Source organism: Oenanthe melanoleuca, chromosome 1 (assembly GCF_029582105.1).
Source record: "Oenanthe melanoleuca isolate GR-GAL-2019-014 chromosome 1, OMel1.0, whole genome shotgun sequence".
NCBI lineage: Eukaryota > Metazoa > Chordata > Aves > Passeriformes > Muscicapidae > Oenanthe > Oenanthe melanoleuca.
The window spans coordinates 29,377,046-29,397,151 of NC_079333.1; the positions used below are offsets into that span (position 1 = coordinate 29,377,046).

General features: G+C 49.4%; 1 protein-coding gene across 4 annotated transcripts; it reads left to right on the forward strand.

Moving 5' to 3' along the window:
• The first annotated feature begins 456 nt into the window (after positions 1 to 456).
• TSKU (tsukushi, small leucine rich proteoglycan) lies at positions 457 to 18,249 on the forward strand. 4 transcript variants are annotated; one of them, XM_056487120.1, is made up of 4 exons: positions 457 to 807; positions 1,296 to 1,544; positions 3,115 to 3,197; positions 15,193 to 18,249. In XM_056487120.1, exon 4 carries the CDS (start codon positions 15,200 to 15,202, stop codon positions 16,256 to 16,258), a length of 1,059 nt encoding a protein of 352 aa, XP_056343095.1. In that variant the 5' UTR covers positions 457 to 807; positions 1,296 to 1,544; positions 3,115 to 3,197; positions 15,193 to 15,199; the 3' UTR covers positions 16,259 to 18,249. The 4 variants fall into 4 exon arrangements, with proteins under 4 accessions (XP_056343095.1, XP_056343112.1, XP_056343116.1 ...); XM_056487137.1 differs by lacking the exon at positions 1,296 to 1,544 and having other exon boundaries at positions 539 to 807; XM_056487141.1 differs by lacking the exons at positions 457 to 807; positions 1,296 to 1,544 and adding an exon at positions 1,953 to 2,741.
• Positions 18,250 to 20,106: the final 1,857 nt, after the last annotated feature.

Here is a 20,106-nt window from a genome sequence, read left to right on the forward strand (position 1 = left end):
CCACATCTAATAGCCAAGAAATTCTGATGCAGGGCTGCTCATTCACAGCCCCAGGCTCTGCCTATCCTCCAGTGATGGGGTTCAGACTCTCTTTCCCACACTGTGGGTTAATATCCGGTTTTGTTCAGTTTGTCTTTTTCCCCCTTTATTCTATTTCAAGGGCTGCACCATACAGTCTGTAAGCCCCAGGCTCCTGCCTGCTGGCATTGCTCAAACGTGGGCGCTGCCTCGTCCCACCTGCACCCCGGGGTGCTGGAGCTGAGCTTGGCACTAAACGCCTGGAAAACTGAACGAAGGCAGTGTTCAGGAACAGAACTCGCGTCTGCAGATACAGCCCTGCAGAGGTCAGGGCTGGAAACAAGGCTGTGCTGAAAGGGCAGCTCCGGTGTGATCCCCAAGAAAGCAAAGGAAAGACAAGGAATTTTAGCCGGGGGGGATGCAAAGCAGCAGGAAGGGGGACAGTGTGTGTGTGCAAAACCGGCTCGACACCTCCCCCCTCCTTTTCCCCTGTTAAGGGGGGTCTGCCAGCTCAGGAGTGGCACGGTCTAGCGCAAGTCCTGCCTCCTGCCTCCTCCTCCTCCTCCTCCCAGATGTTCCCTTGTGTGCAGCCATCTGTTGAGCTCCCTCCTCCCTCCTCCTGCGGGGAAGGGGGCAGCCAGCTTGCCCGGCCAGCTGCACGCCTTGCACGGGGAGGAGGAGGAGGGAGAAGGAGGAGAGAAGAAGGGGACAGCCGGCCCCAAGCCCTGCTGCTGCTGCCGGCTCCCGTTCCCGTTCCCGTTCCCGCCGCGGGAACCGACCCCGGCCCCGGTGAGTCCCTCCCTCTGCCCCATCCCCTCCTGACCCCCAGCCCTTCCTTGCGCCCTCCATCCCCCCCCTGACCCCTGCACCCCCTCTCTGCGCCCCCCTCCCGGCTTCCCCGGGGGTGCAGAACCGTGGGGCTCATTTTTGGGGAGGGGGCAGCTGTACCGCCATGGGCTGAGCCCTCCCTGCCCCTCCCCGGGATGCGCAGGGCCAGTCCCGGGGTCCCTGATGCGGAGCTCTCCCAGCCTCAGGGTGCCAAAACTTTTATGGTGGGATGAGTTTTGGCTCATCGCGAGGAGGTTCAGCGGCCGGGGGTGCAGGGTAGGGGGAAGGACAGAGGTCTAGGGTGGAGGTAAACTACTTTTTTTCCCCACCTCTGGTTTTTCCAGAGGGGGAACTCTGAGATGCGGTGGGTGTGTGCGAGCCCCCAGCCCGGCTCCCCTCCCGGGATAAAGCGTCTCCAGCTGGAATCCCTTCTCTTCTCCTTCCCCCAGAGAAATGGTGGTTTGTAGAGGTCTCGGGATCGCCACGGCTGCAGAGTAATCCGAGCAGCAGCTGGAGGCTCCGCGCCGCCTCCCGTGCCCGGCTTCGGGGCTTTGATTTCACACAGGGCTCCCTGTCTCCCCTCCTCTCCCTCCTCCTCCTCCTCTGCGGGCCCTCCCCTCAACTCTCGGCAGCGAAGAGAAGCTTTTTGGTGGGTTTCTGGTGCTGGGAGGCTCGCAGGGTGCAGCAGCTTTCTCAAGGTAAGGAGTAGGAAAGGAAAGCTTAGAGGGGTCGGCTGGATGGGGTGAAGAAGGTGGAAGGTGCAGAGGGGGAGTCCTTTCCCCCCGGGCTGCATGGATAAAGGCATGGCAAAGGCACTCCTGCCTGGGAATTTCCCATTGTAAGAGGATTAAGCTGATGGGGAAGGTGTGTTTGGGAAGGGGGGAGAGGAAGCCGAGCAAGATTTATTCATTCTCTCATTGAAAGGAAAAAAAAAAAAATAAAAAAAAAAATGAAAGAAGCTGCTGGGTGTGACTTCTGAAGCAGGAGGTCAGAAAGCCCGAGGTTCCACTGACAGTGCACACACCCTGTAAACTTTTAAGCAGCTCCCAGGAAACTTGTTATTAATGCTGCAGTCATTAAAAGGCGCAGCCCACGGCAGATTTATTAGCTCAGTAAACCACAACACGTGCCAGGCTCTCTGGAAACAAAAGGGTCTGTCAACTTTCCTCCTCCTGCCCGGGATTTGGGAAGGCTGGGGGATGGAGCTGGTGGCTTTTGTCGCGGGGAAGTGGCATCGCCCCCGCTAGCCGAGGCTGGCCAGCGATTCCACGAGCAGCAATTCCGTGTCGGCGAAGACATCGGAGCAGGGCTGTAAGGAAAGCGCAGCGAGCCCTGCCGAGCTCGCCGCGGCAGCGGGACGAGCAGCCCCCGCTCTCCCGAAGGGAAAGCCTTCCCCGTGTGCCTGCCGCGATAAATCAGCCGCCGCCCGCCTGAATGCCAGCATTCACTGGAGTTACAGTAGGAAACTTGTGTGCGCGGACACTGTGCCATTGCTCTGCGGAGAGCGGCCGGTGCCGCGCTGAAACCTCGCATTGACCGCCGGCAGCGCCGGGATATCGCCGCGCCGGGAAAGGCAGGGCGCCGGGAAAGGCAGGGCTGGAGCACCTCGCCGAGCTCCCCGGGAGCAAGAGGCACGCTGGGTGTGCTGGATGCCGCAGGGAGCGGAGGAAGCCGGCGGGTCGCTGGGAGGGTTTGCAGGCTGAGCTCGCCGGGGCTTGCTCGGCAGCCGGGCGGGTCGGTGTGCGCCATCCCTGGCGGGGCTCCCGCGGCTCGGACGGGACGGCAGCCAGCCCAGCCCCTGGCCGGAGGGGCCGTGGGAGGTGCCTGCTCACAAGCGGGTTATAAATGGGCCGCCGGGAGCTGCCCTTGCCTCTCCAGAGGCGGCGGGGGCGCGGGTGAGCGCGGCTGGGCTGGGGCAGGAGCAGGAGCCGGGCGCAGCTCGGCGTTCTCCCTGCCGGCATCCTGGGGCAGGGCGGGCGCTGCTGGCTTGTGAATGAATTGGAGCAGCTGCTGTCAGAGGCGGTGGGGAGCAATAACAAAATGCCCGGAGGGAACGAGGACGTGACAGACATCCCAGGGGACATTAATTTCTGATGGCAGGATGGCAGGAAAGGCTGCAGAGTTCGGGTGAGGGTTTCCTGCGCCCCTATATTTACAACTTAGTGCAAGGAATAATCCAGCGTTGAATGGATGAGAGGAAATTGGGAGAAAATGGAAAAAACATGCAGGAGTTTATAGGGGTTTTTGTGGATTTTCTGTTTTGCATAGGGAAAAGCATCCAGTGCTCCCCCAGCCACACAGTGAGCAGCAGTGCGTGTCACCCCTGTGAGAGACCGAGCTGGGAATAAAAGGTGAGCCGCCGCCTTCCCGAGGTTTAGAGTTTTCCCTCCATCCCTAACTGCTTTTTTTTTTTATCCTCTTTCAGTCTCTTCTCCTTCCTCCTCCTGCTTCTCCTCTTTTGTTAGCTGGCTGGTGGGGAGAAGCGGAGTCTGGAGGGTGGGATGAGACAAGGCATCCTTGTCCAGCAGCCCCCCTGACCCCTGGCACCCCTGGGCTCTGCACAGTAGCTGCAGCACCGGCCACCTTGGCAGGCTATCAAAAGAAACTTCCCAACACTGAGATGTTGAGGGTGGGAAGAGATAAAGGCTGGCTTGAGCAAGCTGTTTCTTGTCTTAAAACTTGGCACCTGGACCTATCGAGGCAAATGTAGGAACGGCTCAGCCATTCATTACAAGGAAATTTTGAGGTTTTAATTTTTATTGCAATTTTTATATATATGTCTTTTTCATTTCCTGGGAGTTTCTATCATATTCATGGTGTGCAGCAGGGGGGAAGGAAATATGTGCTCTGGGAATCACCCCAGCCTTCCCGTCTGCTTGCAGACACTGCAAAAGATTAAACCATCCTGGCTGCCTTAGCATGGGACATTCCTGAGTTGCATTAACCAGGCTGGAAATCTCCTGTCAGAACAGCAGCAAACTGGAAAAAAGCACTTTATCTTCACCATAGGAGACAGAGGGCCATGTGCTGTGTGTAATGTCTGAATGCCAGTGTCTGTGGGGTTTATTTTCCTTCCCCTTTCTCCCTTCCTCATTCTTTTTTGCAGTCTGTGTCTCTGTGATGGTGATTCCTCTCCTTTCCCCTGATTCTTGCCAGCAGCTCAAACCCAGGGGTGGGGAGAGAAATCACGAAATAGTTTGGGTTGGACCTTAAAGATCATCCAGTTTCAACACCCTGGCTATGGGCAGGGACAGTTTCCACTAGCTCAGCTTATTCAAAGCCCTGTCCAACCCAGCCTTGAACACTTTCAGGGATGGACACTTTCTTTTCAAGGAATTTTTTTTTTTTTTTTTTTTTTTTTTTAACTTTAATCCTTCTCGGGAAAAATTGAGACTCAAACTCCTATTGTGACTGATGGGACAAACCAGATGTAATTCCTCAACCCCATCATGTCTGAGGTGACACATGTGCATGGGGCTTGTGTCACCTGTCTCCAAGTAGCACAGGACATGTCCCTGGCCCCAAAAGTGCCTGTTTTCCTCCCATCCTTGAGAACAATATGTCTGTAGCAGTTGGCATGGTGAGGCCAAATTTCACAGGGCAGGACAGGGGAGATCCTTCTCCAAAGCACTTCAGTCCTACTGCAAAAGTTCAGTTTGTACCTGTCCAGGACCAAAGTATTGCAACCTCTTTCAAGTGTTCAATTCAAAGAATTATAGGATCATAGGGGAACTGAAGCAAGCCAGTCTCATCCATCCCCTTCCCTCTCCCATGGCCTGGCTGCCCATTTTGCAGGGTTGCTGATCCTAGAGTGTCCAGGAAGGCAGGAGCTGGACACAGTGCCCAAGGACATTGATAATATTTGGCTGGACCAGTTGTGGCAGTGCAGTGTTGGCTGGGAGCTTCTGTGTGGGGTGAGATCCACAGGCCTTGTGCTCCCTTCCCAGCTAAAGAGGTGGGAATTAAACCTGGGGATGGTACCCCCATCCCCACACAGGAGAGAACACCTTTCAGACTTAGTGCTAGTCATCCTTAAAGTGCCAGGAGGGAAACTGAGGCACTGAAATGGGGATTCAGGGTAGCACTGGTGGTGAGAAATTGGTCCTGCTGGGGAAATGGCTCTCCCAACCCACTTCAGATGATCCTTCTCCAAAATCCTCCACCAGCCAAGAGGGACTGGAGAATCCCAGGTCAAGGAGGGGAGGAAAAGAGCTGAGGAGATAGTGCACATCAAGGGGGCAATGAAGCATCATCTGCAGTGGGAATCATGGTGAGGATGACACACTCCCAGTAAACCCTTTATCAGCTCTACCTAGGCTCCTTCCCCTCTCCAAATCCCCCTTCCCAAACTTTGTAGGGGTCCAGTAAATGTCCCATGTGCTTCACTGGGGTGGGGGCAGCTCCTGAAGCCCCAGCTGATGCTCTACCAAGCAGTTTCACTGGCATTTATTGTTTGCAGCATCACGATGCAAGAATTATTGGAGAGGAGGGGCAAAGAAAGACCATGAGGGGAATGAGATGGGAGCCTCCAGCTGTGCTGTTTGCAACAATAATGGTCAGGATTGTATTTATTATCTCCTCAGTGGAGGGTCTGCAGCTGCACGCTGAGAACCACAGACAGCAAAGGGGCCCGGAGATTATTGTGCATGGAAAAAAAAACCAACCACAAAAATAAACAAAAAGCCCACAAAGAATCCCTGGGCCAGCTGGAGCAGTGCCCAGGGGCACCCAGCTGAACTCCCAGTCTCCTGGTGCTGCCCTTCCTCACTGAAGTCAGCAGCCCTTCAGGGCTGTTAGGAGAACATTGGCAGCTGCTGCCTTTCAGAGAGCTAAAGCTGCATGGGGTCCTCTCAAAATCCTTCTGCCAGGGCTGAAGGCGTTGCCCAGCCAGGTTGAATTTCTTTTCCCTCTGCTTCCTCATGACTTTTTCCAGTGCTGGCTGCACCATGATGAAGGCATGCTGCTGGAGGCAGTACTTGTGCTGTAATGGATTAAATTCTCTTGGAGGTCTTTTCCAGCCTTACTGACTCTATGATTCAAGGAGAAAGAGTGGAAAGTCATTAGAGATACAGGATGATTGGGCTGTGATGAGTTGTTTGCTCTTGGTGGGATGTATCTCACCAGGAAGAGCAGAGGCATCACCCTGGGGTGTAGCACCTTCTCCTCCCTCCTCTCTCTTGTTTCCTTCCCCCTCCCTAGCTCTGCAGCTCAGGCCAGCCCTCTGGGGTGGCTGGGAGCAATCCAGATCAGGGATGTGGGGTACATCCATAGGCATCACACCTTGCCCTCATTGCCCAGAGAGCTGCTGGTGGGTCCTTGCTACCTGCACTTCCCTGGCATGGGACATGGTACTTGCATCCCAGGGATGTGCATGGCACGTGGCATTCCCCAGCTGGGCACAGAGACGTGGCTGATCAGCTCTTCTAACAGCTAAAACCAAGAAATATCCCTCGTGGGTAGGAGGTTTCCTCTCCCCATGCTGCACCTCTTAACATTCCTCTCTGGCATATGGTGTTCATCCTGGAGTGCATTCCTGTGGAATTATATCATGTCTCTGGGAGCTGGAGTGCAGTGCAAAAGTATCGTCATAGCAGGAGCCAGTGCAGGAACTGTCTGGGGCTGGCTGTCATGTGTGCTTTGCCAAGGGCTGAGGCTCCAGGAGAAGCTTGCTGGGATCATTTTTGCTGGGATCATTTTTGCTTTCAGTAATTGACTAGTTGAGAGAGAAGGAGGGTTTGATCCTCTCAAGGTTACTGCTGTGATTTGGGTAGAGCCTGGGTTCTTGCAGGCTCCCTTCATGCCTCACAGGGAGTTCTTGGGCACTGGAGGTGATGGGGCAGGCAGCTTCACCAGGTCTTCCTACAGCAAAACGCACCAGGACTGGCAGAAAACTCTGTGTAAACCTCTCCTTTGGCTATGAAGGACTGTGTTGAAGGGCTGGTCTGTTGCTGAGTTTGTGCCAAAATAACGGAGACCTCCCATTCTGGGACATGTCCCTGTGATAAAAATTCTATTCGGGCTGAGCTAGAGATCGTTGAGAAAATATTTGTGTTCCTGGCAGAGATGGAGTCTCTCTTATACTCAGTGAGTGCCAGGACAGGGAGGCCTCCTGCTCCTGGAAATGCTCACAGCTAACACACAGAGCAGGGAGAATGAGAAGCAGTTGTTAGGGGTGAGAGAATTCAGGGTCCTGCTGGAGGTGACTCTAGAGCAGGGAAAGGTCCTGAGCTCTTACATCCCTTGCAGGCACCTGTTTGACTGATTCCATGCATCCCAGGCTGCTGGGAACCAGCTGAGGCTGCCAAAGCTCCCAGTTTGAGTGGTTCTGCAGCTGGAATAGCCAGGAGGCAGTGGTGGGGCTGGGATGCTTGCATCCTGTCTGCTCCCAGAAAACCCTGGGAATCCCTCCTGGGGCTGCACCACTCCAACACCTGCCTTCCCCTGCCCCCAGCCACTCAGGAGGCTGGCAAGCAATTTCCTTTTGGGAATGCCCCCTCTGGGCACAAGCACAGCTTGACTTGAGGCTGGAGAGCAAAATTGCTTTCAAAAGCCACAGGAGACTAATTCCTCCACCTGGAAATAAACTGCTATTAGGCTGACAGCTTTCTGGGCTGAGCAGAGGAGCGGGAATTTTGTGCAAATCCCGATGCCACGGTGATTTAATTCTTAATTTTCCTGTGCTGGATGCAGCACCAACATTTTCCAACTTGTGGGAAAATTGCCCATAGCTGGGCTGCTCTTCCCTCACAAAATGCATCTTTTCAAGGCATGAAGCTTTTAGTGTGGCAGAAATTCAGCCTTGGATGTAAATGAGCTGGAAGTTACTGTATGGGCTGGTAGACCTGCCTGCACATGTTTGCCTTTTGTCAGATCCCAAAATACACCACCCTGGATTTCCTCCTCCAGGGGGAATGAGGGATGCTCGAGGGGGAAGATTGCACAAGTGGAATAAACTACTAGCTGTTTAAGCACTAGGATGATAAATTGTAAAGCAGATGGAAATTGTGACATTAACAGTTGCAACAAAGTTTCTTTTAATAGGCCTTTCCATTTCTTTATTAAAAATAAAGGATTTTCTTTTTTAATTAAAAAAAATAGAGCAGAGACTTTCAGCCAAGCAAGCATTTCAGTGCCTTTTCCCAAGTAACAAGCAATAGGACGAGACAAAACAGCTTCAAGTTGCACTAGGGGATGTTTATATTGCAAATTAGGGACAATTTCTTCACCAAAAGGGTTGTCAAGCATTGGAACAGGCTGCCCAGGGAAGTGTTTGAGTCACCATCCCTGGAGTTATTTAAAAGATGTGCAGATGTGGCACTTAGGGACATAGTTTAGTGGTGGGTTTGGCAGTGCTGGGTTAACAGCTGGATTCAATGATATTCAAGGTCTTTCCAAACCTAAATGGTTCTATATTTGGGAACAGATCCACAGTGTGGAGCTGTAGGGTTTGGAGGTGCTGGGTTCTCTGTAGATCAATCCCACACATCTTCTCTGCAGCACATGTGGTGGGTTGAGGGGTTGCTTGGCTTTGCCTTTGGGGTTCTGAAATGCTTTTGATGTTTTTGATGCTTAATTTAGCTTTGCCTTTGCTAATCTTATGTATCCTGTCCCCTGTAACATCTACAAAAATCTCCCTAAAAGATGGAGAATGTGGTTGGATGCTGGAAAGTCATTGCATTTTTGGCCCAGAAATTTCTGTCCTGAGAGGAGGAAAGCAAATGGAAATAACCAAGATGGAAAAATGTGGAATGGTATCTTGTTTTTTGTTCTTTGCCCCTTCTGGCTGTCCACAATCTTTATTCCATGGGGTTTGGTGAGATTCAAGTGTTGCAAAAACAGACTTGATGCAGAGCAGCAGGGTTCTTGTCCAGATCAGGAAGTAGCATCTTGTCTCTGTTTGTGCAGTTTCTCCACTCCTCACTGGTTTCCACTTGAACATCAGGCTGTTGACTTTAACTCTTTGAGTGTGACTGTCCAGCCAATTCCTTATCCACTGAGTCATCCAACCATCAAATCCATGTTTCCCTGTAGAGGTTAGGATGTTGTGTGGATCAGTGTCAAGTGCTTTGCACGAGCCCAGGTAGATAATGTCATTTGCTCTTCCCTCATCCACCAACTGTGGATCCACTGTAGCTGTGCATAGAAATCCAGCAGGATGTGTCCTTAGTGCCTTAGCAAAGTTTCCATGAGGATCTGCTCCATGATCTTGCCAGGCAAAATACTTAAAGCATAAAGGAATTCTTAGCGAAATCTTTCCTTTTTATCTTTTTGCATTTCTTGCATTTCATTCTGATTTTTCCCAGGGAGCAGGAACATGGAGCAAAAAGTGTCCAGGCACCTGCAGGATGTCTTTTCACTCCTGCTCAAGCCCTTGGTGTCTCTCTTTACATTAAACCATAAGGGCTAAAGTCACCACCCCAGTGGCTGAGCTTTTCCTCACCCTAATGCTTGCATGCACTGGTGAGGGAAATTGGGTTGCAAATCCCTGACTTTATATTCTATTGGAAAACTGGAGATAGTTCTGCTGTCCATGCAGCTCTGCAAATCCCACCAATAAAACCACCAGTGTGAAGTGAAGGGTGTGATAACTTATCCCCTGAAAGTGACTTGTGCAATGTCTCCTGATGGAGACCTCCATGAAATCAAGTGCAATTTGGAAGAGCCAAGGGACTGATTCTCATCCTGCTGAGAGAGTTACACCTAGGGTAACTCCACTGAACTCTCTCAAACCCACCTAACAAATGCAGGATTGGACATAAAAACCAGATACCTCTTGGATTCCCATTAGCTCTCCTCTCCCTAAACCCCAGAAGTCTCAAACACCGTTTGCAAAGTGTCTCCCAAACCAGCAAACAACAAAATGGAACAAGCAGGTCAGAAAAACACTCTTCCCATTTACACTAACATTTTTTGGTGAGGTTTAATAATATTTATGGAGAGCTCTTTGCAGCATTTGTGTGGGGAGCACTTCTGCAGGAAGAGCTGGTCTGAAGCAGGCAAAGCAAAAGCCTGAGTGACCTTTACTTTCAATAGATCCACACAAAAAAAACCCAAAAAAACAGCAACCCAACAACAAAAAAAGAGTAACCTTGTCAGCAGCAGACTCTTTATTACGGGAGGGATGTGTGTCTGCAGCAAGGGTTTGATGGTCTCTGGCTGCAGGCTGGTTTGAGCCAGTCCTGCTGCCTGCCCAAATTGGGATCAGGAGACCTAACCACAATTTTGGGCTCAGACAGGAGAGTCCACGCTGGAAAAGTGTAGCTGCTGCTGGTGCTGCACTTTAGTAGGCAATTATTCTAATTTTACAGAATAATTAAGGGGTGGAGAAGGGGGGGAAAGGTCTCTTCTGCAATTTTGTTGTGGAGAAGCAACTCTGGAGCGTTCTGGTGCTCTGGAGTTTCTGTCCCAGCTGTCACTTAGCCTTAAACATATTAAAAAAGAGCCAACTTTTTTTTTTTTTTTTTTTTTTTTTTTTTTCTTCATTCTGGAGGATTTATGGCCTCTATCATGACCTATGCACTTGTTTCACTTTCCAATAAGGTTCGTTTTCCCCTGACCCCAATTAGTGCAGGCAGCCAAGTGGGCCTGGTGAGCTTTGCTATAAAGACTTTGTTTATTTCTTTACTAGGCTGATAAAAGAGACAGAAGACAATTCCAAAATTTTCCTCCTGAAATATTGCTGCTAATCCAGCTCTTCTGTCCTTGCTAGAACAAGAACTCTATTCAGGACAGAGTGACTTCACCTCTTTCTTTTTGCCTTTTTTCTTTGAAATTTGCTCTATTCACTGCTAATCCAGAATTAATATTGGCGAGAAATGTGGAATTACCAGGATCTGTCCACCATGCCTTACAGATTCATGTCATATCTGATCTGGTCTAGTTGTGGGCTGCTGTAAAAAAGACAGATTCTGTTTTCCCCACTCCTATGTGAGAGCTGGTAACCCTGTGGATGGTCACCTGAATTTGTTGGAAACCTGACCGAAAAAAGGGGAAAGAGGAAGATCAGAGGGGTTTTTGTTGGATCAGTGGGCCAAAGTTGATTCATCCAAGTGCACCTGGGTTTTGTGAGGGACTAGGCTTTGGAATAAGCAGCCAAGAATGGGGTGGAGAGCAGGGAGACTGGGCATCCTCCCTAGTCTCCATCATGGACAAGGGAGAGAGGGACATCTCCAGGCACTTGTATGGTCCTAGGTTGCTTTCATCCCCCTCTGGAGCAATTTCTTTCTGTTCACCCCACAGAGTAGAGACAAGCTGATGTTTTGGGGTTTTTTCACACTTCTTACCCATGTACCTCAAGCTTCATTGGGTCAATTTGGGCCTTTAGCTGCAGCCCAGCTCCATTTCAGACAATGCTTTGTTCAGAGGCATGTTGAGGGAGGCTGAGGGAATGAAGAATGGGGCAGCTGATTCCTGACTCCATCAAACAGCAAACTTTAAAACACCTCCTCCCCTTGCATTATTTCTTTAATTAGTCATTGATTTTTTGCTGTGGGGAATTCCAGCTTGGTGGTTGCCAGGGCAACTGGAGGTAGCCAAGGTAGCATCCTCTTAATATCTGCATTCCCAAAGAGGGGGACCAGTCCCCAGGCAATGGGCTTTCACATCCAGGGAGGGCTGTGCCAGCTGATCTCCCTAATGGGAAGAGTCTTGGTTCAACACTGGCTCCAATATCCACCATGGGCTCCTTAGGGTTGTCTCAGAATATTTGTTGTGCAGAAAGATCAGCAAGATATAAAGACCAGAGCCCTGCAGGCACCTGAAAAGTGGGGGAAGATATTGCACCCCCATCAGCTCCCATTGCAATCAGAGGGTATGAAAAGACCCTTAGAGCTGCCAGATGCCCAAAACTTATCACTGGGATCTCTCCATACCTCAGCAGCCACAGAAATGAAGAGGACATGGCTAATCCAGCCCCAGGATGGGCTGCTTTCTCCTGGTGGCTTTCTCCTCACTATCCTAAGTGATGGTGCCGGTGGTTTCTTGTCCATGGTGTTTCCCTAGAGCTGCAAGATGACAACTCCTCTTCCTTTTACAAGGGGATACCTTGGCTTCCTGCCTTTATCAACAAAGCAGCTTGTGGGCAGCAATCCAAAGGCATTTTGGTGCAGTTTCAAAGACACACTGTGCACAGAACTGTAAATGCCTGCGGTGTTTCTTCCCCCATTTCAAAGAGAGCTACTGATTGTTCCACACAATAATAAAACATGCCTGTACCTGACTAAGCTCTTTGCCAATTACCTGGCAATGGATGAGTCTCTTTCTTGGACTGGAAGATGACCAGTAGCTTTATTTCTCCTATATTTTATCAGAGCTATTAACCAAGTGGGATGTTAGCCTATGATGCTCCATGAGGGAGTTTCTAACTGGTACTAATGGATTGTGTCCCATCTGCAAAGCAATTGCAGAGCCAGTAAGGGAGAATTTGTGGCAGTGCTGAGAGGAGGGAAGAGGCAATAGATGCTGTGCAGATACTTCAGCTGAGCTTTGTGTACTGCATTTCAGCTGTGTAATGTTTTACTGCTGCCTGAAGTAATGGATGTTGCAGTGAGAGTCTGCCTGCTTCTGACAATCATTTTTGAGGCTGATCAGGAGGGGAATTCCCATGTCAGAAGGGGTTGAGCAGCTCCATATCAAAGCCCAGCATCGGTTTTCAATCTTCTCTCAATTCATAGGATCATAGAATAACTTGGGTTGGAATAGACCCTTTAAGGCCACCCAGTCCAGCTTCCCACAATAATCAGGAACATCTCCAACTAGTCCAGATTGTTCAGAGCCCCATCCAACCTGGACTTGGATGTGCCAGTGTTTTGCCACCTTCATCATAGAAGACTTTTTCCTTAGATCTAGTCTGAATCACCCCTGTTGTAGTTTAAAACCATTATCCCTTGTCCTACTGCCACAGGCCCTAATAAAATCTGTTCCCAGTTAAATTAGGGCTTTGGATTTTGTTCTGTTACTTTTGTTCAGATGCCCCAGAAGGAGCCAATGAAGGTTTAGCAGTGCTCAGAAAGAAAAAATTCACACTGGTGTGTCTCAGGACTTCCTGGTGTAAGAGCCAGCTCCCACCAGAGCTAAAACAATTCCATGAGGAAATGAGTTGTACTTTCGAAGGAGAAGTTGGGAGGTCCTTTCCATATAGAGACATCAAGTGGGAATAGCCACTGAGTAGAATTTGGGAGAAGAAATACCAGTAGTCTGGGCTGATACCAATGCAGGTGCTTCCCTGTGTGTGAAATATTTAACATTTGAGGTTTTGCAGTTTTAGTTTACAAGGAGCTCCCACTGCTGTAACTTCCCTTGGTAATAAAACATTTCAGTGCAATCCAAGTGCAGCTTCTTGAAAAAAATTAAAATAGTAGTATTTGTTTTAGGAGGGACTGCAGAAGGCAAGCTATGTCTGTCTGCACAGAAGCAGAGGGGATCAGCCTTGATGTCATTAGGAAAGGGGTATCTGGAAAAGTGTCTGCAGGGAAGAGCCCTGCTCCCTGTGTCCTCTCTGCACACATGTGTGTTCTCTCAAACTGTTGAGATGGGCTGAGGCTAGGGCTCATCTAACCAATTTTCTGTTGTTTCTATGGAATAAAGGACCCCAAAGGATTGCAAGCTGGCCTTCAGCAATGGTTTAGTTGCAAGCAGCTTGGCCAGAGTCCCAATCTCTGCTCTCCATCTGCAGGAGGTCTGGGAGACACTGCCATAAAACTCACATCAGTGATCAGGATGGTATTTTTGCAACATTTTTCCCCCTTTGCACTTTTTTTGCACATGGGCAATAGTCCCCAGTCAGTCTCCTGGGAATGAGACCAGGGCCAAGCAGATCATGCTAAAAAGGGAGAGAAACTGATGGCAAGGGGTGGGTGAGGGGAGATGAAGTGTGAATCTCTGGGAAATGGTCTTGGGAAGGTGCAAGGTCTGTGAGGAAGGAATCTCAGCCAGATCAAAGGGTGTGTGGGAAAGATGATACTGCAAGGAAGTTAATGAAGTGCTTTTAAACAGTGCTGGGAAAGGTAAGAGAGCGGGGAGGCTGAGGTGGGGATGGGAACATTCATTTAAAGGAATTCCTTTTACTTTTTTTCTTATTAAATGAGCTGTTGGCACATGAGTGTCTATGGCCAGCAGCATAGCCAAGGATCAGTGCTGATGGATCTGCTTGTCTGGTTTGGTGTGATTTTTTTGTTTCTGGCCTTCTGGAGACCTTGTAAGGCATGGGGAGTCATCACCATGCCTGCAATAGGAACCAGTGAGGACAGTCCTTGCTGCCTCTGCTGACCTGCAGGATGCTGATTTGCCCTCCAGGGAGGCAGAGCTAAAGATGCTTTAGGCTGTCTCTTGCCATCAGGCAGCTGTTGTTGCCCACTGTAGCGTGGGTGAGTTGTTAGGATGTCATCTGAAGGGGTTCAGCAGAGCTGGAGGGTGCAGATCAGCTCTGCCTCTCTTGTGAGATGATGGAGAGAGAGAAATGTCTTGGAGGGAGAAGGGTCAAAACCAAAGCAGTGGAAAGAGCTCCTGCTTACTCTTTACTTTGTTAATCAAAGACAATACTTCATGCAATTAGCAGAGGCTCCCCAAAGATTCTATATGAAGCAAATTGTCTCTATCCACTGTGCAGGGGGCTGGGCCCACCACAGCAAAGGCTGGTCACTCTAAACAAGCCTTGGCTCCTCTGCTCTGGTAGGAGCTGCCACTGGGCCAAGGAGGGTTGTTTTTAGCCACCTGATAAAAATCCAAACTTCTAAAATTTGCATCTGAAGTCCAAGGAAGGGAGATGTGTCTGTTTGGGCAGTGAGGAGCTGCCTTTTCAGATGCTAATCCTGGTTGTTGTTTTGAGGAAATCTGAATGGAATTTTGGTTTCTCATCTCTCAATAAAGCCTTTAGACACCTAAGGCTCCCACAGCCTAAATGATTTCTCCAACCTGTCAATGCAGGGTTTTGAAGCCAAGGGTCTTGATCCCAAATCTCACCAGGATGCCCTGACATGAGACCTCTGTGTGCTGAAGTTTGCCAGGTTGTAAAATGACCAGTGTTTGAGCTGCCACTTAGCTTCTTCCATGGTGCAGTCAAGAGCAGATATGTTTGATAGATTATGCTTTAAGGCAGCCTACAGCTCTTTTCCAATTTTGTCTTAATTTGGTTATGTGTGTAATGTCTGCTGACCCAATTTTTCTTCTCCACTAAGTTCCCACTGGGGTTCATAGCATGAGAAAAAAATCTTTGGGATTTAAGGGTATGCTTAATCTCTCCCTTTGTAAAGAGAAAGGACAAGACTGCATAAGGCAAACAGTTACACATCCTCCATAAAGTAATTTCTACAGCAATTAAATCTGCTTTTCTGTTGTCTTGTTTTCCAGGAGAACAATGCATTTCCTGGCCTGGTTCAACTTGCTGCTTCTCCTTCCTTGTTTTGGTACCACAAAAACCTGCTTCCCTGGCTGCCACTGCGAAGTGGAAACCTTTGGTCTCTTTGACAGCTTTAGCTTGACCAAGGTGGACTGCAGTGGAATAGGCTCACACATTGTTCCTGTCCCAATCCCTCTGGATACCTCCTACTTGGATCTATCATCAAACAAACTGGAAACAATAAATGAATCCATGCTTACTGGCCCTGGATACACCACCCTGGTGAGTCTCGACCTGAGCTACAACAAAATTGCCAAGATTTCCTCCACAACATTCTCCAGGCTTCGGTACCTGGAGTCCTTGGATCTCAGCCACAACTCCCTGGAAGTCCTTCCAGAGGACTGTTTCTCCAGTTCTCCTCTCAGTGACATAGATTTGAGCAATAACAAACTTTTGGATATAGCTATGGACGTTTTTGCTTCTAAAGGTCAAGGCAAATCCCTGAATGTGGATCTATCCAATAATAAGCTCAGTACAATTACAAGGCACCATGAAAAGAGCATTCCCAACATCCAGAACTTAAATCTTTCTGGAAACAGGCTAACATCTGTACCAAACCTTCAAGGCATTCCTCTTAGATATTTAAATCTTGATGGAAACCCCCTGGTTAAGGTTGAGAAAGGAGACTTCACAGGGCTGAAAGACTTGATTCATTTATCCCTCAGTGGCCTGCATGGCTTTAGAGAGTTATCTCCTCATAGCTTCAAGGAACTCCAAGCCCTCCAGGTTCTGGATTTATCCAACAATCCCAACTTGAAGTCGCTGACTGCTGACGTTATCTTTGGTCTGAACTCCCTACAAGAGCTCAACCTCTCTGGGACAGGCATATCATCCTTGCCAAAGACTTTGCTGAAATACCTGCCTTCCATCAAAAGCATCACCTTGGGGAAGGACATACAGTGTCTTAAGACCATCAAAGAAGGGCAGTACCACCGACAGATTGGGCTGACCAAAAAAGAAGTGCTCAGTTGCTACGACAGCCGTGGGTCCGTAGCAGCAGCACCTTATGTGTCGTGATGAAAGCTGGGGAGGAGAGGGGTGGGGCAGGGAGGGTGGGGCCATGGGACTTGTACAGGTGTCGGACTGAGATGGCCTGCAGTGTGCCTTTTGTAAAGCTGTCAATAATTTATATATTTGTACTTGCCAACAGTCGATTGCTTGTGGATTTTATAAACTCCCGTGTCTCAGCCCGCGTGGTCTGCAGGCTCCAGATTCTACCTGGTGCATTGAGCTCCTCACTCATCCCCTTGGCTCAAGAGCAGTGGTGCTGGATGGTGTGGGGACAAGTGGCTCTGCAGGTCCCAGAGCAGAACAGCCAGCCTGGAGCAAACCCTTCATGCCTCAGACACGTTTATAGGAGCAAAACTACATCTCTGCAGAGCACACACCAAATGTGCAGCTCTGCAGCTGCTTGCCTACAAACCCATGCATCATCCTTCTTTTCATTACTGCTCCCCAAAATGTGCCTTCTGGATGTTGCCTTCATTAGTAGCACCCTGTTTTCTGTCATGCACTTTCAGTCTTGAAGAAACATTTCCAGACAAACCTGAATACAGGGTGCACCTAATGTGCTGGGTTTTACACGTTGTTTGCAGAGGTGAGCAATGAACACTAAGTCAAGACATTTTCCCAACAGTTTCTCCTTGTTTTCCCACCTTTTCATGTCTAATTAACTTAGGTCCAGCGTTGGCAACCTCCTGCCTTTTTACCTCAGTGAGCCATTGGTCAGAGATGATGGGGAGCAGAGGGTTCTGCTAACAACCTTCAGTGAAGGAGGTTGCAAAGGGAAGAGATCCTGTATCCTAGCTCAGGAAAAAAAAAAAACCAAAAATGGAAAAGAATCCCTCCTCCCTTTCTGGGGAAGCTTGGAAGGAAACTTTGACAGGGATTCTTTCTTGATGACCTTATCAAACCAAGACACAGTCCTAGAGGATATGAGAGTAAGTTGTTTCCAGGCTGACATTCCCATCAGAACACAACATCTGCAGCTCATCTGAGGCAACTTGCAGTGCCAAAACACTTCTGAGAACCTGCCAGGGGAAGAATTAACACTGATGCCTGTGGCCCTGGAGCACTTTGCTTATCAGAGAAAAGATCTTTGGGTTTTTTCCTAGAGTTGTGGCTTTTCTTTCTCTCGCACAGCGCCTTGGTTGCCAAGTGAATCTGGTAAACTGAAATCTGATAAAAAGCCTTATCCTCAAAGTTTTACTCATTTTTTCCCCTCCATTGACAAAGTGCTGGCAGAGGGGAACCCCTCTGGACCCTCTTTTTCTCCAGTCTGGGAGGAAGTGGGAGAAGGCAGCACAACATGACTCAGTGCCACGTGTGAAGCCTTCAGCTTGCTCACAGGAGCAGTGGAGGTGGCAGCTGAGGTGGCATGCTCTGCCCAGGGGGATGGGATGTTGTGGATGGGGGTCCTGCCCAAGCTGCTCTGCAGTTTGCTCTCTAAACCCAGCCCTGCACAAGGGCCCCCTTCCAAGCTTGGTTTGGGGAGGTCCATGTAAAGGTGATGCAGATGTAAACTCATTCACAACTGTCCTTGGGAGTGTTGGAAGAAGCTCAGGTTTTGTCCTCATACCCCCAAAATCTTGGAAAGTGGAAACCCTGTTGCCCAAACCCACTGACTCCATAAAAGTCAAGAGTCAACACCTAACTTTGGAGACTGAAATTTGGTGCTGAAATACTCCCACATTTCCATTTATCTCCATTTCAATAATTTGTTTGGGTAGCTTAGGGTGGGATTTTTACCCCTTCCTTCAGTTTTGGGGATTTTTCCCCTCTGCTGAGCCTTTGTGACATTTGACCAGCCTTCACAATCACAGGAATCACGTTGATTTTCTCAAAAAGGCAATGGGGCTGCCTGTGGGCAGAGACCCAGAGGGGAACAGAAACAAATTGCAGTGCAAGACAGGGGCAGCTTGTGAGGAAAGATGTGGGGGTTTTACTGGACCTTGCCTTTTTAAGAGAATTATTTTCTGCTGGCAGAAAATACTTTTTTTTTTTTTTTTTTTTAAAGAAATCTTTTTACTTTTTTAAGCCTGTACATAGATGAAACACTATGGTTATCACCTACTGACAAAGTTTCTGTCTTTGCAGCACTGTGGTAAATTTAAAACCCATTGTGACAATCCAATTGAAGACTGCAAGATTTCCTTGTGTAATCTCAGGCTAGCTGCTAGTCTTAGCAAGAGCTGGCAAATACTGGAGCTGTGTTTGTGTTTTTAAAGAACCTCTCAGCACTGTAAGGCTTTGTGATTGCTCACCATACAATAAAGTGATTTGGAGGAGAATCAAGCTCAGATCCCCCGGGTTTATTGCTTTAGTGCTGAGCAGGTGGCAGCTGTGGCTGTGGCTGAAGTGCAGCACAGCTTCTCTCCCCACCACCCTCGTGGCTGTTGCATCTCCACACTGGGGGCAGGATTTGTCCCACACTGCTTGGCTCACTGTGCTCTTCAGGGGTGGAAAGGCTTGAGAGCTTCTCTGGATGACTTGGAGGAAATTTCCCTGCTCCACGATCTGCCCCAAAGCTTGTGGAGCAGGTGGAGATCTCTTCATGGATTTCAGCAGTCTGGGGCATGGTCTGCTAGTGTTGCAAGGCTGGATTTGCAGCAGGTGGGGTGATGTGGGGAGACACCACAAGACCAGGGAAGTGGTCAAGAACGTGTAGATGTGGTGTATGGGGAGACAGTTTAAGGGTGGACTCGGCAGTGCTGGGCTAAGGGTTCAGCTTGATGACCTTAGAGGTCTTTTCCATCCCTAAGGACTCTGTGATTGTGTGGGGATGGAAGGCAGCAAAGGGGTGCAGAAGTGATGCCCCAGCATCTGAACACTGCCAAACCACACAGCTGCTGGCAGTGAGACACACAAAACCCAGTCCCAGCACCCTACTCTGCAGAGCTGAGGCTGCTGCACAGAGGGCTGAGAACATGCAGAGCCATTGCACCTAAAGAATCAATAGAAACCCCTCTTAAATAGCAAATTTAATTTTAAACATGTCTTGGTGTTTATAAAAGTGGTATGTGTATAAAAGTGGTGCAATCTGAGGCCCACTGAGGAAACTTGCACTGTTCCTGTTCCTCCCAAGCCTGAAGGAACAACTGCATCTTCCACCCAGGCAGGCAGGCTTGCAGGCTGCCTGGGAGAGGCTGTTGGCTCTTTATCTGTTTTCCCAAAATGCCCTGTCCTCCAGGATAGCATACAAGGTAGTCAGACAATAGCCTGGGGTGTGAGATCACCAGGGAAGGTGAAATAATACTGCTCACAGAACCATATTGGTCATTGGGGAAAAACCACCACCACCAGCCATGAGAGCTGGCTGCTCCTCTGGTGTCCACAGGGTTGTGACCACTGGGGCCACACCACCACACCCCTTTGGGTGGAATCACTTCTGCCCTGGGGTGTGGGCTCAGCCAGAGTGGAGAATGTGCTCCTCTCCTGGGGAAGGACACTATCCTGGGACCCATGGGAAGCTGAACTCTCCCACCTCCTTGTGCATGCCCCACATATGTGATGCTCCAGCACTGTCTTAGGTCTTGTCCCTCCCAGTACTCCTTTCCCCCCCTTGCCTTAACATCATATTTGGCAACTACTTTTTATTCATCATCCAATTAATGACTTAGTTTAATATTTCAATTATTGTTAATTAAAACACTGTTTTGATTATTATTTCTTATTTCAATAGCCTTCCCAAAGTCCTCTGAAGGGGAAGACACAGGCAAGCTTCCTGTCAGCTTGATAAAAGCTTGTGGTGGGCACCTGGTGTCAGGAATCAGCAGCCCCCCGTGCCAGGAAGGCCAGCCAGGTGGGCTAGCTGCAAGCTTTGGCTGTCTCCACGTCCAGCTCAGCTCTGTGGCCAGCTATGTTTG

Excerpts from the sequence above, each read along its gene's own strand:
- TSKU (XM_056487120.1), top strand. The coding sequence starts at position 15,200 with ATGCATTTCCTGGCCTGGTTCAACTTGCTGCTTCTCCTTCCTTGTTTT.